At 36.3% G+C, this 24,883-nt stretch overlaps 1 protein-coding gene across 3 annotated transcripts in view; it reads left to right on the top strand.

Annotated features, from left to right (window-relative positions):
• EPS15 (epidermal growth factor receptor pathway substrate 15) overlaps positions 1 to 24,883 on the top strand; it is a 144,303-nt gene that overhangs the window by 18,247 nt on the left and 101,173 nt on the right. For all 3 annotated transcript variants that reach the window (XM_032360898.1, XM_032360897.1, XM_032360896.1), the window contains exons 2-6: positions 12,478 to 12,519; positions 16,769 to 16,858; positions 17,719 to 17,766; positions 20,912 to 21,007; positions 23,728 to 23,793. In XM_032360898.1, coding sequence (XP_032216789.1) covers positions 12,478 to 12,519; positions 16,769 to 16,858; positions 17,719 to 17,766; positions 20,912 to 21,007; positions 23,728 to 23,793 — 342 coding nt within the window. The remainder of the gene's footprint in view (positions 1 to 12,477; positions 12,520 to 16,768; positions 16,859 to 17,718; positions 17,767 to 20,911; positions 21,008 to 23,727; positions 23,794 to 24,883) is intronic.

Raw genomic sequence — 24,883 nt, forward strand, 5'->3', positions numbered from 1 at the left:
AGTGGAGAGCCCAGTGTAGGGCTCTATCCCAGGACCCTGAGATCATGACCCGAGCTGAAGGCAGAGGCTTATCCCACTGACCCACCCAAGGCCCCCCGGAATTACCTCTTTATTTTCATATAAAGTTGTGTTAAATAAGTAGCCCTTACAATTAAAGGTGTCTTAGAATTGGAACATGTGATAATACCTTTCTGAGTGTTAGGGAGGTTAAATGATACAGTGCATATGAAAGATGCTAATAAGATAATGATGAAAATAACAACATTGTTGATAAAGACTGGTAAGATAATGGTGAAAGTAAAAGCATTGATAGTAGAGGCAAACAAATGATTAAGAGCAAGAAGTTTTATAATCCGATTTTGAGGATTTGAATACTGGTTCCAGTACTTAAATAGGTATATGATTCTGAGTCACTCAGTTTATTTATGTGTCATTTTCCTCATCTGTAATGGATTTGATAGAAGATACTTCGTCAGGTTAAATAGGCTTGATGTGTAAAGTGCTTAAGACTAGTACTTAGTGTATAGAAAATACTCAATAAGAATTTAATATATGTTACTTATTAAGCTGTAATATCCTCTGTATGTGTAGGTTTGATTTTAAAATGTCATGTATTTAAATTTTTACTTTATGATTTAACTAACCTTTTTAGTTTTTATTTATATATTTATCTTTTTAAGTAGGCTCCACGCCCAACGTGGAGCTTGAATTCCTGGCCCTGAAATCAAGGGTCTCAGTCTCTTCTTACTGAGCCAACCAATGAGAAGTAGTCAATTATACTTCTTTTTTAAAAAGCAACATTTTGGACTTCTGGTCTCCAGATTGTCAGTATATTTCTGTTATTCTAAGCCCTTTAGTTTGTGGTACGTTTTTATGGCAGCTCTAGCAAACCAATGTAGTGATCATGAATTTATAGTAATACCAGTCTGTCCTATTGAGTGACTTTCTCAATTGCAGCCTCAAAGAAAAGAGGGTAGTTGGGTTCATCCAGGTTTGGGATTTTGCTCTGTTGGTGTGACCAAAAGACAAGAGGAGTAAGAGAATTCAGGTTATTGGCAAGAATATTATGGAAATGGCACATCATTGTATCTAAACTGAATGAGAAGGAAAGTATAGTAAAAGAGGTTCTGGTGGTTCAAAGTCAAAATGAGAGGGTCCATGGATAAGAGATCTTATAGAGCAAAGGATACCTTGAAAGAAGACATTATGTTTGTAGAACAAGATGCTCGAAGTATGAATTAGGAGGAAGAGTGGTTGCAGGTAAAGGTAGAAGAGCCATGAAGGATGTTACTGTGGGAATAAGAGAGGGACTTGGCCATACCATATGTATAACTCCCATGTTTTGCAGTGACCACTGGAGTTAAGAGGTCTAAGAAGTAAGAAGCCAGGTTGTTGGAGGGGTTGTTTAAGTCTGTGGTGAAGTAATCCATTGATGATGATGAGATTCAGAGTAGAGAGGAAGACAGTGAGTCAGTTGCCAATGCCTTAGATGAGATAGAGAAGCCAACTTAAAAGATACCAATGTTAAGGAAGACAAGAGTGTAATTTTGTTGAAAGATAAGAGCCTCAAGAGAGTAGAGATTGATTGATTGATTGATTGATTTAAAGTAGGCTCCATGCCTAGCATGGAGCCCAACATGAGGTTTGAACTCATAATCCTGAGGTCAAGACCTGAGCTGAGATCATGAGTCAGACACTTAACCAACTGAGCCACCCAGGTGCCCTCCCCTCTTTTTAAATTCAAATTAGTTGACATATAGTATACTGTTGATTTCAGGAGTAGAATTTAGTGGTTCATCACTTAGATATAACACCCAATATTCATCTTAACAAGTGCCCTCCTTAATGCCCATCACCCATTGTTTTGCTTTTTAAAACAAAAAGTTGAGTAGTACAATGTGAACAGGCTGCAGAGGTAATCAAAGAGGATTTTATACCTATTTCTGGACCCTGAAATAGGTTGGATGTTAAAACTGTACTATTTGAGAGTGTTACAAGGGAAGTGAGAGATTGAGTTTCATTTAAAGAGGGGAGTTGAAGGTAACATGCTGAGAACAGACGTTCTGACTTTGTTTTAAGGAGAGGACCAGTGTTATTTCATGTTGAAAGGTGGAGGGAACGTTCTCAGAAGAGGTTGAGAAAAAATGACTCTGCTTATCTTTTTCTTTTCTCTCTGTACTTGACAATAAACTCCTAGAGAGTAGGGACTATGTATTGCTGTGCCTAGTTCAGTCTTTGGGAAGTAGTAGGTTGTCAATAAATGTTGAATGAAAGAATTTATACTCCCAGCAATATTTGAGAATTTAGTGTAAGAAGGAATTTCATTAATAATCATTCATTCAGCTAACATTTATTGAGGGTTTCCATATGTAGATACTACGCTAAGTATTGGGGATATGATGGTGAAAACATAGGTGGGCTTCTGCTCTCATGGAGCTCATCTAATAGTGAGGGCCACAAAAAACCACACAGACAAAATGAAAAGAAGTTGTATTAAGGTCTCTTAAGGAAACAAGGCTGAGGTAGAAAATAAGAGAAGAGGACCTACTTTATAATAATCCAAAAAAAGTCTTGGAGTAGGTAACACTTAAACTAAGTCCTAAAGAAAATGGAGATACTAACTGTGTTTTTCAAGAAGAGAGAATGACACCTGCAAAGGCTGTGGGTTGGGACAGAATTTGCTCTTTTACTGAAAATCAGAGTGAAGTTAGTGGCCCTAAGTGATGCTAGAGAGGTAAGCAGAGGCTGGGTCATGCAGATATTCCAAGCCATGGCAGAGTTTGGATTTTATTTTTTGTCAAATGAGAAGGTATTGAAGGTCTTAAACAGGTGAATATTATTGTCCTGATTTATATTTTTATATGACCACTCTATAGTCCATATGGGGAAGCAAGAATAGGCCTGAGAGGGTAGGTAAAACTTTATTAGTAAAGACAAGATATGGACCGAGATTTGGAGAGAGGTGGATAAGTTCAGTGTATGTTTTGGAATTAGAGTTGATAGGACTTGCTGATGGATTGAAAACAGAGAGAGGTAGGCAGACTCAGGTATATGGCTTGTGAACCTTAGGTAGTTGTTGGGAGGAGTGGGTTTTTAGAGGAAAAAAATATGTCTGTCAGATATTTTGGAAATATCCAAGTGGAGATACAGATGGTTAAAAGTTTGGATATCAGTTTGATAGTCCATCAGCATAAGTGTGATATTGAATAATGAGAATTGATGTGATCATCTGGGTTATTTCGGAAAAAGGATCTGAGAGATGAGGTTTGTTAATGTCCTCTGTAAAAGGTAAAGTGCTATACAATGCAGGAGATAGTTATTTTGTTTCATTTCTTCCTTATTTGTATTTTTATAAATTCATGTACTATTCATGCTTAAAGATAATGGTTTTCCCAGTGATTTTTCTTTATCTTGGGCGGTCTAGACTGGCATGTATAGGGCTTACTATCTTCTCATGAGAGACCAAAGCTACTCTTTGTATTCATTCTTTGTCACACCGCGGAGTTTGATTTTTGATCAGGTTGAACTGGATTTAACAAAAGCTGGTTCATTATTGGTGTGAGTTCTTGATATGGTCTGTTTATGCCCACTGTTTTTCAGTAGCATACAACTATGTCATCTTTTGAAATCCTTTTGTCTGTTAAAGTACTTTTACCTTTCATTTCTGATCATCTCCAAGCAAATATATTATTAGATCTAGATTTTGAAAATTTCTTTTACAATACTGTTCTTGGAGTATTCTTGGGTTTTGGCCTGCTCCCTGTTACCAATTTATAATGCTATGTTATGGGACAAACATGAGCTATTAGCATGTTTGCAGAATGGAACATTGCAACTTTAAATAAAATATAAGCTGTTTTGGGGGCAGGAGCCGTATATGATTTTTGTAAACCCAGATACCTAAATCTGTTGCTCTGTTCCTAGAAGACCTCTAGTATATATTTATTATTAAATGAGTTTTGACTCCTAGAGCCGAGGGTTAATACTTGCATTCTTTAAGTGAACTGCCCAGCTGGCTGCTTAGTTTACTTGAGCTCCTTGTCAGCTTTAAAGGTGAGGACTGTTCACATGACTAGCTTTTCTGCATCCTCTACTCATCTTCAGGGTTGTTTTCCTTTCTAAAGTTTCTTTATTATTGACATTCTTTTGACTCTTCAGATGTCTTTAGGTTGCCAAGATGTTCTATGTCAGTTTGGATTGCTCCTTTTTTTTTTTTTTTCCATTCTTCCATTTACTATTCGTTTTTATCCTTTTTTCCTTTGTATTGTGAAATACACAAGTCTGCTTTTTTCATATCTAATAAATTTAATAACTCCACAATATTATCTGATACCTAGTTCACGTTTCATATTCCTTAATTGTTCCCAAAATGTCTTCTCACATTTGAATTGTTCAAATCAGGATCCAGCTTTTTCCCTTTTCACACTAGCTAGGTCAAACCACATGTTCTTCAACAAGTCTGTTTTAAACATCACAAGACTGTAGAGGTTTTGCAAGCCAGTCACATTGAATAAATGTATGTGTATAAATGCATAGGCTTTTCTGGTTGTATTCATTTATTACTTTGGCCTTTGGAACTGCTGTTCCTTTATTACAGGAGTTGGTGGTTGTGGTTGTGATGGAGTAGTTGAAAGTGTGTCAGGGGTAGTTCCCCTTCTGGTTCCTCGGTTCTCTTTAAAATGGAGTATTAGAAGGCTGTATTCTAAGTAGCTGAATTTTTGTCAAAAATACTTGTATGGCAATACCTGGAAAATTATGTGCATTATGACACTTCTTTTTTTGTAACACTCTTATTTTTTTAATGGCTGCTAGTACTGAATTATTACTCATTTTCTTAAAATTTTAGGAGAGCAAAACAAGGTTTTGGATGGTTTATTTGGAAAAATAAAATCTATTCCGTTGTCTCCTTTTCATTACCTAGACTTCTATACCTGCTTGCCTTTATACACAGTGTTCTTCCTGTCTGAATTTCTACCTCTCTACTTCGTAACACCTCCTCAACACCCCCTTTTCATGGGAAGTTGCAAAAAGTACCATAGAGAGGTGGCATATACTCTTTACCCAGTTGTCCCTAATTGTAATACCTCATGTAACTATAGTATAATAGCAAAACTGGGAAACAACATTAGCAGAATTCACAGACCTTATTCAATGTCATCAGTTTTATAAATATTTGTGTGTGTGTGTGTGTGTGTGTGTGTGTGTATGTATGTAGTTCTATACATAAGTGATTTTATCAGGATTCATAAAAACAGTTAAGATAAAATTCCATCACAGAGATTTTTCATGTTACTCCTTTGTATGCATACCAACTCACCTCTTTGTTTTGTTAATTTATATACAGGTTATTTTTTATCATATGTTATTCACTGGTTATTCTTTAATATATGACCTTGTGATTAACAGAAAAAAAGATAAGTGTCATGTTTTAGAGGTTATTTCTTTATTTTTACCTTTCCCCCCCCACATTGTACTATAACCATTTACAATAAGCCTAACACTAAAGTTTCCGTTCCTTTTGTGCATTATAGAATCATAGTCTCTCGAAGTCCTATGATACAGCGTCTACCCTCCACAAAACCCCCCAAAAATGAAACTGAAAATTCCATATGAAGCAATTCTTGACATTTATTTACTAACCTGTGAATTTCCTACCAGGACTTTCTCCCCCACCCTCCTTTTATTACCTGGTATTCTTTGTTATTAGGTTACCTATATGTTTTGCTAGATTATGTTGGAATAAGAAATAACCTAAATCCCCATCAGTGGCTTACAATAACAAAAGTTTAATTATTGCTCACATTGTAGGTTCCCTAGTAATCACCTATGGTTCTACCCTATGATTCTTTTTCATTTTAGAATCCAGGCTGAAAGAGCACCCCCTATATGTGACATACTGTTCTCTTGGTAGAGAGAAAGGAGCAAGAGTTGGGAAACACACAATAGAAAGCAAAGTTGGGAAACACACAGTAGTTCTTAAAACTTCTACTTGGAACTGGAAGTTTCTCCTATTTCACTGGGCAGTATAAGTCACATAGCTAAGCCAACAGTAGAGTTGTACTTGCCACAGAGAGGCACTTTTGCCACAGAGAGGCACAAGTCACATGACAACAGGCAGAGATATTAATACTTTGATAAGAGGAGAATAAATGTTGAGAATTATAATGCAGCCTGCCTTAGGATGGTATAGTATGCAGTTCTTTTTTTTTTTTTTTAATATTTTATTTATTTATTTGACAGGCAGAGATCACAAGTAGGCAGAGAGGCAGAGAGAGAGGGAGAGGGGGAAGCAGGCTCCCTGCCTAGCAGAGAGCCCGATGCGGGGCTTGATCCCAGGACCCTGGGATCATGACCTGAGCTGAAGGCAGGGGCTTAACCTTATGCAGTTCTTTTGTAATAACTTTTTTCTCACTGAAGTTTATTACACTTTAAATGATTTTTTTGTAGTAAAAATAACAGCTCCTTTTTTTCTTTGTCGCATTAATTAGGATATTGGTTCAAGCCAAAATCACAGTGGCTTGGGGTGCCTGGCTGGCTCAGTGGGTTAAGCCGCTGCCTTCGGCTCAGATCATGATCTTGGGGTCCTGGGATCAAGTCCCACATCGGGCTCTCTGCTCAGCAGGGAGCCTGCTTCCCTCTCTCTCTCTCTGCCTGCCTCTCTGCCTGCTTGTGATCTCTCTCTGTCAAATAAATAAATAAAATCTTAAAAAAAAAAACCACAGTAGCTTAAACAAGAGAGAATTTATCTCCTTTAAGTAACTGTCCAGGTAGGGTTAGTGGTATAGGGCTGATATGGCATCTTCATGATAGCGTCTGGGACATAGGCCCTTTTTCACTTGTCATTCTTTTATTCTCAACCATGTTTTCCATCTCTCAGTCTGGACAGCTGCTCCATATTCTGCTACCATATCTGCATTCTGCATTCTGGCAAACTGGGAGGGCTAGGAGGTAGAAAACATTTTCCTTCCCTGTAGGTGCATGAACCTGGAGTTGGACACATTATTTTCTTTCTTATTCCATTGAGGAGAACTGGGATTGTAAGAGAGGCTGGGAAATGGAGCTTTAGTTAGGTGTCCACATGTCCAGGTAAAGCTTAGGGGTATTATTCTGAAAGAAGAGAAGAAAGGGTATTAGGAAACAAGTAGCCATCTATTTATTTCAATTAATTTAATTCATACAAGACTTATGAGAAATAGATATTACTAGCACTTCAAGATAAGGAGACAGAATTTTTATTTTATTTTTTATTTATTAGAGAGAGAGAGAGAGAGAGTGTGCATCCAGGAGCAGGAGGAAAGGCAGAGGGGCAAGCAGATTCCTTGCTGAGTAGTGAATTCCATGTGGCGTGATGCGGGGCTTGATTCCCAGAACCTGAGATATGACCTGAGCTGAAGTCTGGTGCTTAACCAGGAGATAGGCTTTATAAAGAGGTAAGTTGTTCAAGATCATCTAAGAAGCAGTGGAATGGACTTTGAATCTAGGCCCATTTGATACCAAAACTTGAGGTTTTTTTTTTTTTTTTTAAACTGTTTGCTTTCTAATATTTATTATTTATAAACACTTAACATTTTTTCAGAGTAGTAATAAATAGCTACTGACTCTTTAGAAGGAATTCTTACTGCTTATGAATATTTTACTTTGTGGCAGCTAGTAAGAATTTATTATATTTGCTTTTAATAATAATGTTAGAATTTTAAAAGGTCAGATTTTTATTTTGACAACTTTAAGTTTTCCTTTAGAAATAATTTAGATGCTAAAAATTCGTAGGTGATTTTGAATACTGACTTCAAATTTTGGGATTTTTGTGTTTTTCCTCAAATTGAAAATAGCTTTATTGTTTTATTTTAATTATAAAAAATAGGAAATGCTTGGGGCACCTGGGTGGCTCAGATGGTTAAGCACTTGGCTTCGACTCAGGTCATTATCTCCAGGTCCTGGGATCAAGCCCAGTGTGGGGCTCCCTGCTCAGCGGGGTGCCTGCTTCTCCCTTTCCCTCTGCTCTCCCCATGCTTGTGCTCTTTCTCTCAAATGAATAAATAAAATCTTTTAAAAAAATAGGAAATGATTTTTATAAAAAATTTTCAGAGAATAGAGTAGTATAATGAAGAATGTAAAAGTAATTTATAATCCCATTATTCAGAGATAATCACATTACCATTTTAGCTATGCCTTTCAAATTTTTTTCTCTCTGCATTCATTGTTAGTGTTATGTATCTGTGATTTCTTTTTGATCTAAAATGATCATATTTCAGGAAAAAATATTTTTACTGAGACAAGCTGAAAACACTGGTTTTTTTTTTTTTTTTCCTTGAGTGAATTGGCAATTTGGATGGCTTTTTCCATTCTCACTTAGCTGTATCCTATTAGTATACTAATCAGCACAGGGTGTACTTTAGAACACTAAGCTAATGCCTTCTCAAATGTGTTTATGTAGTAACCAATGAGTCTGTATTGTGATGATTAATAAAGTACAGTTTGGAGCTCAGAATTTCTTTCCTGTGTATGAGATTTCCCCCCTCCTTCTCCCTTCCCACCGGGTCCTAAAAATTCAGCTGAATTATCTTTAAAAATTACCTCTTCATTATTGATGGTATTTGCTTCCTCTAGCAAAGTATCTTCACTCTTATCTGAAAGTAGGATGGGTATGTAATTTTTCACTCAACCCGGACATTTTTGAGAATGAAAGGGACACTTACAAATATATAAAATTCTGGAGGTTTTTTTAAAAATAATTTTTTATTTTTTATAAACATATATTTTTATCCCCAGTAGTACAGGTCTGTGAATCACCAGGTTTACACACTTCACAGCACTCACCAAAGCACATACCCTCCCCAATGTCCATAACCCCACCCCCTTCTCCCAACTCTGGAGGTTTTTTGAAGTACATTTTTCTGGGCATCAAAATGATTACATTGGTAGATCAGTATAGTAGTTCTAGTCAAACACAATTTTCAAAAATGAAATTTACTAAAACATTTTTACTATATTATAATAAAATTAAGTCTTTTTTAAAAGAATTTTATTTATTTAACAGAGAGAGAGAGAGCGCATGCATAAGCAAGGGGAGCAGCAGGCTGAGGGAGAGGGAGAAGCAGGCTCCTTGCTGAGCAGGGAGCCTGATGTGGGGCTCAATTCCAGGACCCTGGGATCATGACCTGAGCTGAAGGCAGTTGCTTAACCAACTGAGCCACCCAGATCCCCAGAGTTAAATCTTTATATTGATTATCACAATATTAAAAAATGCATCCAGAATAATTATTTTTGGAATCGCATTTTCTAGCAGTTTCTTAGCCACACCTGTCTCTGATACGGTATCACTGATACTTTGCTGAACAATGTAATTATTTTTCAGTATAGTTTAACTAGTTTAAATTTTTTCATGAAATTGTTGTTTTCAGAGTTACATATTAGGGTTTGTAGTTGTTAACCTTTAGAGTTTATTTTCTGTAACCAGTAATATTTTTAATTGCTAATAAACTCTGTTGTGATGTATCTGGTTATCTCAGGAAAAAATTTGATATGTGGAGAATAGTCTTAATTCTTATTTTTTTGTTACTGAAAATTATAAATTTGTCAGCCCCAGTATTTTTACAGGGTTTTTTATTTTTGTCTCTATTAAGCTATTCTTTTTGACAAATATTTTTATATAGACAAATCTTATCATGAAAGTTGTCCCTAATTACGATTATTTTACATGTTCCACTAAATTCAGATGCTGCAAATTGTAGGCTTTCTGTAATTTCATTTCACTGCAGTACCAGTGTCAAATACCTTTTCCACTACCTCACAAGGTTATAAGGAGTTAGCTGTCTAAAGTTGCTTGTGTCTGAGGATACTTTTCAGTGAGTCTCTGCATGCTCTTGTTGAAAAGAAGGTGTGATACTATATCTGTGAAGAAACAGGAAAAGCAAGATGGAATTATTACTAGTTCTCTTTCAGATTTCATCCCTGTTCAAGTGGATAGCACTTACACTACTAGTTGATACTTTGGCCAGAAGTTAGATATATACAGTAGAGGTATACTAAATCCATTGTGGTTTATTTTAATATAGTGACTAATAATAATAGTTCATTTAAGAAAATGCAAAATCTGAGACAAATGGTAAGCTGAATGGTATGCTGGGACAACAGATTATGAAGTAAGACTCTCCTGAGCAAACCCAGGCATGGAAAGCAGCATTGTAAAAGAGCGTGGAACTTGGAGTGGGATAAACCTGCGTTTAACTCTGGGCTTTGCCATTTAACAGCTTGGGTAAGTAACCTCTGTGAGTTTAGGTGTATGAGAGTTTTCCAGAGAAACAGGACCAACAGGATAGACACATATTCAAATATGCTGATTGACTGATTTTAAGAAATTGGCTTATGTGATTGTGGGTGATGGCAAATCCTAAATCTGTAGGGTAGGCCAGCAGGCTAGGCTGGGGACCCAGGGAAGAGTTGATGTTGCTTCTGAATCTAAAGGCTTTCTGGAGGCAAAATTCCTTCTTCCTCAGGGTACTTCAGGCTTTTCTCTTAAGCCCTTCAACTGATTGGATGAGGCCCACCCACATTATTTTACTCATTCTACTGTTATAAATATTAATGACATTTAAAAATTACCTTTAGAGTAACATCTAGATGGGTGTTTGACCAACAACTGGGTTAGCTTAGCCAAATTGACACATAAAATTAATCTTCACATTAGGTTTCCTTATTTGCAAATTGGAATGATACTATGTGGCTCACAAGGATACTATGGTTTATGCTAGGTTTCTTTATTTGCAAATTGGAATGATACTATGTGGCTCTCAAGTATTAGTAGCATAAGGTGTTCTCAAAGTTGGTATTCAATTAATGTTGATTTTTTAAAAAAAAATTTATTTATTTAGGGGTGCATAGGTGGCTCAGTTGGTTAAGCAGCTGCGTTCAGCCCAGGTCATGATCCCAGGGTCCTGGGATCGAGACCTTCTTCTTGCTCAGCGGGAGCCTGCTTCTCCCTCTCCCTCTGCCTGCCATTCCTCCTGCTTGTTCTCTCTCTCTCTGTCAAATAAATAAAATCTTTTTAAAAAAGATTTTTTATTTATTTGAGAGAGAAAGAGAGAGGATGAACTGGGGGTTGGGGGGGAGGAGGGCACAAGTAGGGGGCAAAGTAGACCTGCCGCTGAACAGGGAGCCCAGTTCAGGGCTCAGTGATGGGACCCTGAGATCATGACCTGGGCCACAAGTGGATGCTTAATGCACTGAGCCATCCAGGTGTCCTGAATGTTGATTCTTGAATCCAGTTTTATACCCATTAAGGCTGTAGGCCCCACCTTGATGCTTGAATGTTTTTTTCCTGTTTATCTTTGCATTTCAATCTAAGCCTCTTTTGCCCGCTCATCTAGTTAATGAGTCCTGTCAGATCTATCTTACAAATATTTATTCAGATCATACCCTTCTTTTCTGCCATTGCCGGTGTTCAGGTCCCCTCTACTGGGTCCATTAAAATTATTTCCTAAGTAGCCTTCTACCTTCCACCTTATTTTTCTTGTTCACAAGTAATCACCTAGACCTAATACTATATTAATAAGTTTTGAATCTGTCCCCTTTGTCCATTCTCATTTTCTTTACTTTTTCCAAGGTATGTGAATCCCTTCTTATGTTGTCTTCTACGAAACTTCAAAATCTTATCTCCAATTCCTGTCACCATTCAGAATGACTTACTGCTTCTCAAATGTAACTGAGATTTCTGTTGATTGCAAGCTTTGTGCATACTCTTACTCCATATAGAATCACCCTCTCCCCTTCCCCGCCATATTTCAAATTCCTGCACTGGTGTCACTTCTGTGGAGCCTTCTTGGATGCCCTTCCTGGTTCCAGAACACTCTTAAATATTTGTGGTCAGGTGAACCTGAGCCTTCAGACATTGAAACTCCTAAGCTGCCTTTCAGATGAGATAGTAAATCTGTTTATTAGCTGACCAGGGAACTCTGAACCGTGGTATGAATTGAATGGCACTCCTTGCCTACAAGTGTTTAAGGTCTGATCATATAAATACCATCTTTTTGTATATCAGTTTATGTATTCACTAGATTATTTTATTGAAATGTTTTTGAATTGTGTTCATAGGGACCTTGGATACTTGTGTAGAAGATGCATGCTGAAAGCTTTGGACCTTTTTTAACCAAAACATTTCACCCCTCATTTGTTATTTGTTGGGTTTCTTGGTAAAATTTTGGATGAGGAAAAGAAGTTTTGATATCAAAAATAATTTTAAAATTCTTGTTTTATTTTGTCTACTTGATTCTTAATAATCCATATAACTGCCTTTTTTCACTTTCCCTTCTCCCTCAAAAGAAACTAAGTATATTTTATTCTTATTCATCTTTGTTTTTCAAAATCAAGTATATTTTACTCTTACTTATCTTTGTTTTTCCAATATCTGTTGAAAGAATGTAAATATACCAATACAGATTATTGAATAGCACTTAATTTCTAATTATTTATTTATTTTAGTTATCAAGTGGGAATCCTGTATATGAAAAATACTACAGACAGGTAAGATTTTTGTATCTTTGTTGTCCTAGATTAACTATAAAAATACTTTCAAATCTTGATGGTGTGTTTGCAGATTACTACCCATCTGAACACATTTGATGTGTCTTGTTTTCAGTTTCTTGTGCTTTAGCCTCCTACTTTCACTGCTTATGTGTGTGTGTGTGTGTGTGTGTTTTAAAGATTTTATTTATTTATTTGTCAGAGGGAGAGAGGGAGAGAGCATAAGCAGGGAGAATGGCAGGCAGAGGTAGAAGTAGGCTCCCTACTGAGCAAGAAGCCTGATTGGGACTCGATCCCAGGATCTGGGGTTCATGACCTGAGCCGAAGGCAGATGCTTAACCACATGAGCCACCCAGGAGTCCCTGCTTAATTCTTTTTGACAAGCTATCAGAAGAATGAAGGGAAGAGACAATTAAGCCCAAACATTCAATTGTCTTAAATGTCTGTCTATCTATATAATGTATATCATTAGATAAATTATAAAATCCATATAACATTAGATACATTAATCTAGATATAAATATCCAAATTAATTTTAGGCCAAATAAGAATGGCTTTTCTGTTGTTTTTAAGACTTATTAAAGTTTAGGGGCGCCTGGGGGCTCAGTTGGTTAATCAGCTGACTCTTGATTTTGACTCAGGTCATGATCTCAGGCTTGTGAGATAGAGCTCTCCCCCCACCCCACCTCGTGGGACTCTACTCAAAGTGGAATCTGCTTTTTCTTCTCCTTCCCCCATTTCCCTTCCCCATCTTGCACTCCTTTTCTTACGTGCATCCTCGCTGTCTTAAATAAATAAATAAAATTTATTAAAAAAAAGATTTTTTTTTTTTTTTTAAAGATTTTTATTTATTTATTTATTTGACAGAGAGAAATCACAAGTAGATGGAGAGGCAGGCAGAGAGAGAGAGAGGGAAGCAGGCTCTCCGCTGAGCAGAGAGCCCGATGCGGGACTCAATCCCAGGACTCTGAGATCATGACCTGAGCCGAAGGCAGCGGCTTAACCCACTGAGCCACCCAGGCGCCCTAAAAAAAAGATGTTTTAAGTTTAATTTTTACAAAGTTAAAACTGTGATTTTCATATAAATATGAAATGAACATGTGTCAAGGATTTTATTTACTTCAACTAATTACTGGAAGAACAGTAAAGTGTAAAAATGAGAATATGAGTTGTAGAGATTTATATTTTCCACTAGACAAAGTTCATTTATTGATATGGACAGGAATCATTGCATTGCTGTCAGTTTCTAAAATTTAACTTCTTTTCCTCCTAGTGTAAAAGAGCCTAGTGAATAAAAAGTCAGTGAGGGGGTCATACATCAAATCTGTTGAGGGTGTAGACAGTCTCATTTGCACATTTCCAAATACTGGATCATTTTTCCTAACAGTCTCCTTATCTGTGATCATGATCACAGGAAAGGCTATAGTTTGACCTGACTATTTACATAATTATAGCAGGTTTATTAATGAACCATTATAAGTCTCCTTGGGTATGACTTGCAAATCTACAGACATACACTCAACTATATAACAGCTTCAGAGCCTGGAGAATTAATTTCTACATGAAATTTCTAAAGAATTCTTGGATTGTACTTTTTAAAGCCTTTGGTATTTTTTCCTCTATCTTGAGACTAGGACCCAAACCTTAGAAATTCTTCCTCCCATTTTTCGTCTGCAGTACATACGAATTTGAATGAATTTATCTCATCTTGAGGATTCCCATATCTGCTAAGGTTCCTAGCCTGCTAAGTAACCTTGCTTTACTGTCACTGAGACTGGGACCCTATAGACCAGGTTGCAGGCCAGTTTTCTTGAGAGGGTTTCCTAGACATTGTCTCTGCATAAGTCAGTCCTTTTTCCTTAATAGCAGCTCTTTCTTTCTGAATAAAAGATAACTGTTCTCAAATAGGCTTTATTTTGTGCAGTTTATTTACTCAACTGCATCCTGATAAAAAGGAGAAAAAATTATTTAACCTGTTAATAACTATATTGCTATAAAAATAAGGACATTCCACTGAAAGATTTGTTTTTGAGGTTTGAAGAGTCAGTGAAAATCAGATCCCATCGAAAGCTATTTCATTCACTTTACAAAAGCAGAACCTACTAATTTGAGGGCCAAAGATAACATAAGGATCAGTGAAAATCAGATCCCATCGAAAGCTATTTCATTCACTTTACAAAAGCAGAACCTACTAATTTGAGGGCCAAAGATAACATAAGGAGATAAAAAGGGCTTTTCTACATATCCATTAGAAAACAGAATATTAAAAATAATACCAATAGAATTCCAAGTTAGTAACCATAATTAAATATTCCTCAACAGTGTGTATTCAGTCCTGTGTAATTAATTCTTCTTCCCCTGAATCTTGGGTCAAGAGTCTGCTTTCATGAAATAAAACTACTTCTAGACTCCATAGTTCTGGATATTCTGACTTAGTTGACCAGTACAGTCTGAGAGTTATCTAAAGTGATATCAGCTCAGAAGCCTTTTTCCAAAAGTCTGTGTTTTGAAGTGTTAATAATTCAGGTTATGTGGAATAGTTCTTTCCACAAGGGTCTGAAACTGTCTTTTTTTGTCTTTGATGAAGACACAGATTCTAATCTGTAGCGTACAGCAGAGCCTTTGGGCAAGTGTCAGAGTACAACAGAAATTCCTGTACATGACAGAGACTAAGTGGCTATTTAAATTTATTATAGTAACTAAAAGAATGGAAGATAGTAAAATTGGAATATGATACATAAATATTTCATGAGAGTTTGATCAGTGTTTCCCTTGATGGTCATTCTGTTTAGGTCATGCTAGGGATAGATGTCCCCCATCCTAACCCCCCAGTCAGGGGGTAGACAAAGAAGAAGGAGTTCTGGAGATTTTTTTTTAAAAGATGTTATTTATTTATTTGACAGAGCTCACAAATAGGCAGAGGGGCGGTGGGGGTGGGGAGCAGGCTCCCCAGTGAGCAGAGAGCCCCATGTGGGGCTCGATCCCAGGATCTTGGGATCATGACCTGAGCCGAAGGCAGAGGCTTAAACCACTGAGCCACCCAGGCATCCCATGTTCTGGAGGTTTTTAGAGGCAGGTTTCTCTACCCTTTTTGTACTTCCTGGTTACTCCAAATTGGATTGGGCTTTTTTTTTTTTTTTTTTTTTTTTTTTTCCTCCTGAGTGCCAGATTTATCCCGTGTTCCAGCACTCAAAAGAAAGGATTTCTCTTCTCTGTCTTCGCTGGGATTGGCCTGTCTGGAATGCTTTGTGAATGTTTACAACAAACTTAATCTTTTAACTAAACTGGAAAACAGCTAGCTCACAAATATCCTTGAATCGTATTACTTTTCCCATGACTTTTTAAAATTTACTTTTCATTTTTAACAAACAATTTTACTTTAGGAAATCTTTATGGAAGTGACAGTCATTTTTTGAGCTGTTTTCTGTTTTAAAGGAAAATCCCTATAAATTAAAATGATGTGTTTCTGTTAATGCACTTTAGGAACTTAAGGATTTAAAAAACATTTCCTTAAGTTTATTACGGAATCACTGCTGGTTTTTGAGCTGATACTACTTTGATTTTTTTTTTTAATTGTTGCAGTGTCTAAGAATAAGTATAAAAGCAGAAGTTAATGATTTAAAGATGTTTGAATAAAAACAGATAACATATACAGCTATTCTCCTCTGTCAAAAGACCTTTCCAGGAAATTAGGCCCTTTTCCTTCTATTAAGCTTTTCCTTCTATTAAGCTCATTAGAATTTATTTATGTATTTATTTATTTTTAAATTTATTTGAGAGAGAGAGCATGAGTAGGAGGAGGGACAGAGAGAGAGGGCGAAGCAGATGCCCCGCTGAGCAGAGTCCAATGTGGGGCTTGATTCCAGGACCTGAGTTGAGGGAAGACGCTTAACTGTCTGAGCCCTCAGGTGCTCCAAGTTTATTAGAATTTAAATGGCACCTATAGAAGACTTGGAATTAGAAGATAAATATTAATATTGTGACTCCACTAATTTTGGTATACTTCCTCTGAGCTTCAGTTTTCCCATTTGTATAATGGGTGTGATTAAAAAAAACTGTAAATGACCAGTGCTGTTGAGATGGTATTCTACTCATGTGGTTCTCCATATATTTCTTGGCTTTTGTTAGTCAAAAGATTCCTGTTCCCTTTTTGAAAAAGCCAGTTCCTAAGTCACAGGGAGGAAGGCAGGTAAATGATGATAATTTTGTCTTTGTGGTTTTTGTCAACTTACAGTTTGTATCTTTTCAGGTTGATACAGGCAATACTGGAAGGGTATTGGCTTCTGATGCTGCTGTTTTTCTGAAAAGATCAGGGCTTCCAGACCTGATTCTTGGAAAGGTAGTGTTTTTTCATTTCAACTAGATTATAATGAATATTTATGTAGTGGTATAAATAAATTGGATGCAAATTTAGAATGATAACATCAAGAAACTTAGAAGTAAGAATTGAATCATTGAAGCAATTATAGTAATGCAATGGAGGGAATTTGTGGTTCTGTGATTTACCCTTTTGTGAAAAGTAAGGTGTTTTTCAGATTTTTAGAAAATGAATTACTTTTTAGTGAGATAAAATGAGGAAGTAATAGTACATTTGGGTATTGTGGGGAAAAACAGTGCAGCCTGGGAACCTTGCCACCCCCTCAGAGTTGGCTCTATCTCTGCTTCCTCTATTACAACTGTCTCTAACTGTGTTTAATCTGTGGTGAATAGAGTTGGGGATAAGAGGCTTAGAAAAGAGTAACAAGAAGTGGGAAGTCCCTCTCGTGGTGAATCCTTATACATGATATTAATACTATTTATTATAAATTTATAATTTATAATCACAAATAAACATGAACTATAAGAAGATCATCTTAATATGGATCTAAAATCAAGTTAGTAGGTTCTAGTAGAAAGAACATTAGATTTGGAGTTAGAACCTGTCTTAATGAAAAAGACATTGGACTTAGAAGTTAGAACCTGGGTTTCACTTCTTTCCTTGATGCCTTAAATGTTCTTGAGTAAGTATCTCACTGGGTTTTAGTATCTTTGTGTAGGGTTGCACTAAATAACTATGGTTTCTTCCCACTTTTAATTCTATGATTCTTAAATCTGAGGACCAAAAAGAATGAAATTGTATATTACAGGGATTTAATTTATTATCTTTAAGACGCTTTTTGTTTAAAATATACATTGACTTTTTTTTCCCCTGAATTTCAGATTTGGGATTTAGCTGACACAAATGGCAAAGGAATCCTGAACAAACAAGTAAGATTCAGAGATATATATGAGAAATTTTTTGAGTGCTTCAGAATAAAAACCAAGATTTTTTTTCTAATTTTAAACTAGGAATTGTTTTTTTACCAGTTGAATTCAATTTACAATTGAAAACATTAGGGTTTTCAAGGGCAAGTGTTACAGCAATATAGTGGAAAATATTTCCAATTCAGTAGACATTAAAGTAAGTGATTCCCAAAGTTTAGTTAGTGATCATTTGGTGACGTTGTTCTCCTGGAATGTCTTAGTCTGTTGGGGGTTCTCTGACAGGATAACACAGACTGGATGGCTTATAAATAGCAGAAATTTATTGCTCACATTTCTGGAGGCTGAAAATACAAGATCAGGCTGCTAATATGTTTGGGTGAGGACTGTTTTCTTGGTCGCAAACTTCTTGTAGTATCCTTACAAGGCTGAAGTGGCGAGGGATCTTTCTGGACCCTTAAAGCACTAATTCCATTCATGAAGGCCCTACTCTGATGTCTTAAGCACTCCTCAAAGACTATACTTTCTAATACCATTACCTTTTTCAACATACTCAGTTTCTTACCTGTACAGTATACTTACTTGTGAGTGTTATGGTCTAGGTCTTACTTGGCATATACATCAAAAAATGGTTTATATGCCATAAGTATACCCTAGGCTAGAAATACGTGAAACGATTATAGGTATTGAACACCATCAGTGTACTTTGAAGTTCATTCAGTTTGTTTCAGAGGTCCACAGGATTGAATTCAAAGCTTGCTGCATGCTGATACATTGGCTAAGCACTGCTACTCAAAGTTAATTCCCCCATATGGGATAGCTGAAGCAGCATCATACTTAAAAAAGGGATGGGAAATTTAGATGAGAGGGTCAGAATATCCAGTCTTTTAATTGGATTAAGATTAAGATTAAATTTAATTAAGATTCATTAAATTTAAATTAAGATTCTAGGGTTAGCTTGTAGATTGGAAACCCTGGGCAGGAGAGCCAGTTGGTCCATTGGAGACATAGGAAAACTAACTTAATATGAGCAGCCAAGGTCGTGTACATTCAGTCAGCAAATATTTGTTGAGTACCTGTTTTGTTTATTTATTTATTTATTTGAGAGAGAGACAGTGAGAGAGAGCATGAGAGGCAAGGTCAGAGAGAGAAGCTGACTCCCCGTGGAGCTGGGAGCCCAATGCGGGACTCGATCCCGGAGTTCCAGGATCGTGGCCTGAGCCGAAGGCAGTTGCTCAATCAACTGAGCCACCCAGGCACCCTGAGTACCTATTTTGAATCAGGCTTTGGAAATGCAGAGGTGAATGTGATGTAGTACCTGACTTCATGAGTTTGTAGTATAATAAATTCTTCACTGATATTCCTGGACTTTGGATGTTGAGTTTGAGTTGTCTTTGTTAAATCCAGGTGGCTGGATTTGTGGGTCTGCAGTTAAACTTTGATGTTTGCATTGGAGAAAAAGATTTTTGAATTAACATGAAAGAAAGGAAAGAAACCAATATTTTTTGAGTTTCTGTGTGCCAAAAATGACAGTAGGTGTTTTCTTTCTATAGTATGGTTTTTATTTTGTTCCTCATAATACATGGCAAGGTAGGTATTAGAAAAATTTTGCAGGAAAATTTTATTTAACTTGCCCATGGCCTCACAACTTTAAGTAGCAGAACTAGAATTTAATGTAGGAGGACTATTTCACTTCAGAACATATCCATACTATGGGGGTGGACCTGATTACTTAAGAGTAATTGAATCTCTCATAGAATGAGAAAGGAGAGAAGGTTGATGCTGGAGTACTTAGAATACCCAGCATTTATTTATTTATTTATTTTTAAGATTTTAATTATTTGAGAGAGAGAGCACGCACGAGCAAGTGAGCATGCAAATGAAGGGGGAGGGGCTGAGGGAGAAGCGGATTCCCTGCTGAACACGGAGTCTGAGGCATGGGCTCAGTCGCAACCTGTGCTGAAGTCAGTTGCTTAACAGACTGAGCCACCTAGGCACCCTAGAATACCAGCATTTAGGGGTTGGAGGAGGCATTGACTGCAAGAGAAGAGACTTGAAGGGTCAGAGGAAAAGTAGGAGAGTTTTATGAAGCTATGTTGATGGGGGAGAGTTTCTGGGGAGTTATCATGTCCAGACTGCCAAAAGAATAAGCAGGATGAGGCAGGGTTTTTTGTTTGTTTGGGTTTTTTGAGGCTATTGTGTTTGGTAGCTGAGAGGTTATTTGTGACATAGACAGTGGTTTCTCTGGCTAATGGTGGGAGTTGAAGTCAAATTGTATAAAAGCTTTGTATAATAAGCTTTGGGTATAATATAAGATTGTATAATAACTTTGGATATACGTGAATGAAAAGGGAAGGGGAGATCTTGAAATAACCATCTTTGCAAGATTTTGTGAATGAAGGCAAGGTATTGTAGAAAGCAGACAAAGAAGGGTATAGGTGGTTTGAGCAAAGTGGTGAAGGGTTGATTGCATCAACAACTATACTAAGTTGTAAGTGATTATAACTGGAGTAAAAGTATTTGTTATGTCTTTTCCCATACCTGACTTTAACTCAGCTGAAATATCTCTGCATTTATTTAGAGGCTTCAAATGCCAAAAATCCAAGGACCTTTGGGAGAGATTTACACGTATTTTGAATTCAGGCAGTTGTGTAATTGTTTTAGATGCTGCACAGTAGCTCTGTATTCTCTGTAGCTTTCCTGGAATAGCAGTGGTTGAGTCACATCAGTGATTGGCCCAGTTTCAGAATTTATCATCTTAAATTCAGAGATGACTTTTGATAACATTCAGTTGTTATTTTCTTCTAGGCTTTTTTCCAGACTCTTTTTCCTCATTTAAATGATACTTAAATATTTTTGAAGCATGTGTTAATTCCGTATAATTTCTACTATCTGTATGTATCACAGTTCATTTAAGTATTTTCCCATTTATTAATACTTTTTTCTATTTATAATGTTAGGAACATCTTTGTACATAGATTTTTTTCTTAATTTTAAAGCAAATGTTTTCAGGCAAATGTGCTGTTAAATTTGTTGCTACATAAAGATCTTGGAGTAATTATGGATTGTTTTATATTTTCATATTATAATTGTGTGGATGGATGGATGGATAGATAGGTAATGCACTTAACTTCATGCTTCTCTTTCTCAGGAATTCTTTGTGGCTTTGCGTCTTGTGGCATGTGCCCAGAATGGATTGGAGGTTTCACTGAGTAGCTTGAACCTGGCTGTCCCTCCACCAAGATTTGTAAGAAATGATCTTAAATTTAAATTTTATTTAATTAAAAAAAATACTACATGATTTAAAAATTTTAAAAAATTAGAATTGCCATATTAAAAGTAATTCCCCTAACCGCTATCACCCAGCTACCTGATTTTCTTTCTTAATGGCTACTGCTGTTATTAGTGTCTTGTATATCCTTCCAGACTTATTATATGTGTATATAAAGAAATATAAATTCCCAGTTCCTCATTTTAAATTGATAGTAGTATATAATTAATAAATACAATTCTGTACCCTTTTAGTAATATGTTTTAGAGATCTTTACATAAAAGCATCTTTATTCTTTTTTATAGTTGCTTCTATTTATATAAAATTTTTAAAGTTTTAATTTAAATTCCAGTTAATTAACATACAGCATAATATTTCAGGTATACAATATAGTGATTCTCACTTCCATACCATACTATGCAGGTGCTCATTACAGCAAGTGCCCTCCTTAATCCCCATCACCTGTTTAACCTATCACCCCCACACTCCCCTCTACCATAATTTAACTTCCTATTGATAGGTTTTTAGCTTATTCCTAATATTTTATTATTAAAATTTTTTTAAATGCTGCAATGAATAATAACATTGGATATGTGTCGTTTTGCATGTACAGAAATATATGTGCATATTTTCGGAAGTAGAATTGCTGTTTCAGAAGTTTGTTCATTTGTGCAATTTTCTTTTTCTTTTTTTTTTTTTTAAAGATTTATTTATTTATTGACAGAGAGAAATCACAAGTAGATGGAGAGGCAGGCAGAGAGAGAGAGAGAGGGAAAGCAGGCTCCCTGCTGAGCAGAGAGCCCGATGCGGGACTTGATCCCAGGACCCCGAGATCATGACCTGAGCCGAAGGCAGCGGCTTAACCCACTGAGCCACCCAGGCGCCCAACAATTTTCATATATAATATCAATTTGCCTTCCATAGTGGTTGTACTCATTCACAGTCCCTCCATCAGTTGGTTGAGTGCACTTTTGCTAACATACTGTTAAACTTTTTGAACCTTGTCAATTTGAGAAGTGATAAATGGAACATTAAGTGTAGTTTTAATTTGCCCATTTTGTTTTATAGAGTGAATTTGAGTAGTTTTTCTCACACTTATGAGCCATTTATATTACCTTTATGTGAAATGTCTGTTTAAAGCTTTTGTTATTTTTCTTAGGTTATTAGTCTTTTTTTAAAATTAAATTCTAGAGGCTACACTCTAACACACACACACACACACACACACACACACACACACACACACTTTTTTTCCCCCCAATTTGTCATTTGTCTTTTGACATTGTGGTGTGTGTTTGTTTTTTTTTTCCCCATAAGGAGGTCATTGTTCTTTATGTAAGTGTTACTAGGATTTAATTTTTTTTAATCATTTCTTTTTACACATTTATGTTAGTCTTTTTTTTTTTTTAAGATTTTATTTATTTGTTTGTCAGAGAAAGAGCACAAGCAGAAGGAGCAACAGGCAGAGGGAAAAGCAGGCTCCCTGCTGAGCGTGGAGCTGGATGTGGGACTCCATCCCAGGACCCTGGGATCATGACCTGAGTCAAAGGCAGATGCTTAACCGACTGAGCCACTCAGGTGTCCCACATTTATGTTAGTCTTGATATCAAGTATGAATATGGATTCAAATTTATGTTTTTTCAAGATGGCTACTTTATAGACCTAATACAGTTTATTGAATAACCAGTCTTTTCCTTACTGATTTGAAATGCCACCTCAGTCTTGTATTTTGATTTCTTTTTGGATTTTTCTGTTCTTTTTTATCTGTTTATCCATATGTTCTTCTTGTACTGTTTTAATTATCCTATTTGGTAATTTGTTTTTACATCTGTTAGGGTTAGTCCTCCCTACCCTGACCCCTTTTCAGAAGTTTCATGGCTCTTACTTTTTTTGTTGTTTTAGATTTTATTTATTTATTTAGAGAGTGAGAGAGAGCACGATTTGGAGGGAGAGTTAAGGGAGAGGGAGAGGGAGAAGCATATTCCCTGCTGAGTGGGGAGCCTGACACAGGGTTTGATCCCAGGACCCTGAGATCATGACCTAAGCTGAAGGCAGACATTTAACAGACTGAGCCACCCAAGTGCTGTGGCTCTTACTTGTTTCTAAATTCAGTATTTTTAAAAGTATTTGGTCTGAGTATTATGAATTTAACTTCAGTTTTGAAAATTTCTGCATTTGTAAGTTTAGGCATGGAATCAGAGGGTTAATTTAGGGATTTGTTTCCTAACTATGTTATAAAAATGTTTCAAATATATCCATCTGTCTCTACAAGAACAACTTGGGCATGCTGTTAATAGGTTCATGTACTTGTAACTTAAGAAATCTTAAGTTGGGTTCTTGTCCCGGTTTGCTTTCCTTAAATAGTGTTGGGAAAAAGTCATCAGTTAACAGGGTCACAAATATTTTTGTTACATTGAGGTATCTTTATCTTGATATCAGTTGTAATAAGATTTCTTCTATAACACTTAAATGTTTCAGTTAGTGCTCTAATATCATTTATGCAGCTAACTCAGATATCTTTGTTTTTGTTTCATTTGTATTTAGATAAAAGTCTAATAGAGTCAATGTAGAATAGTGTCCTGTGTGGTTTGAGTTCCAAATTTTGTATGAATGTATTTAAATCCAAGACCACGTTTTCTTTGTTGTTTATTGATGTGAGGTTTTCAGCTCTTCATGTGCTCTATTGTCCTTTTTAGCATGATACCAGTAGTCCTTTGCTAATCAGTGGATCTTCTGTCGCTGAGCTCCCATGGGCTGTAAAAGTGAGTAAACTTTTAAACTACTTTTTCCTTACCACTGCTTTGCTTCCTACCCACATAATCCTTGTCCCCTATTTCCAAAATCTGTTGTAATCTGCATGAGACTTTCATTTTTACTCTAGGGAAATACTGATAAAAGAAATCTTTCAAGAGATCTTTGTCATTCTGTGACAATTAGTATGGCTTAATCTCATTTCTGTTATAGTATAAACTAAAAATGATTATGTCATAATCCTATTTCATGAATAGGTAGTTTACCTCACTGGTATTATTTCCTGTTCAAAAATTGTGGTTAACTAGATAATTTTCTTTATGGCTCTAAAACTAAAAATTCTATATGAAATCTTTTTCTGAAGTGGGTATTTTGCATTGTATCTATTTGGAGACATCACACTAGTTATAACTATGTTATCAGATTTTTAACATTGTAATTTTTAAATAATATTAGAATCAGATGATCTTTAATAAATATGTACAGTTTGTCAGAAAGTCATTTGGTTTTTATGTTTGTGTATGCTTGTGTGAACACAACTAATTAATTAATTAATTAACTAATTATAAAAAAAGTATAGGGATCTGGCCTTGGGCAAATCATAAACAATAATTTTTTTTTTTTTTAAGATTTTATTTATTTTAGAGGGAGAGAGAAAGAGCGCACATACAAGCAGGGGGAGGGACAGAGGGAGAGAATCTCAAGCAGACCCCCCCCCAACACGAGTATGGAGCCCAACTTGAGGCTCAATATGGGGCTTGATCTCACAGCCCTGAGATCATGTCCTGAGCAGAAATCAAGAGTCAGACTCTCAACAGATGGAGCCACCCAGGTGCTCCATGAACAGTAGTTTTTTTTTTTTTTTTTTTTTAAGATTTTATTCATCATTTGACAGAGATCATAAGAAGACAGAGAGGCAGGCAGAGAGAGGGGGAGAAGCAGGCTCCCTGTTGAGCAGAGAGACGGATGTGGGGCTCGATCCCAGGACCCTGAGATTATGTCCTGCGCCGAAGGCAGAGGCTTAACCCACTGAGCCACCCAGGCACCCCTGAACAGTAGTTTTTTATGTTATCCATGTAACTTCCCAGGATTTTAGGGAAT

The sequence above is a fragment of the Mustela erminea genome, chromosome 10 (genome assembly GCF_009829155.1).
Source record: "Mustela erminea isolate mMusErm1 chromosome 10, mMusErm1.Pri, whole genome shotgun sequence".
Taxonomy (NCBI): Eukaryota; Metazoa; Chordata; class Mammalia; order Carnivora; family Mustelidae; genus Mustela; species Mustela erminea.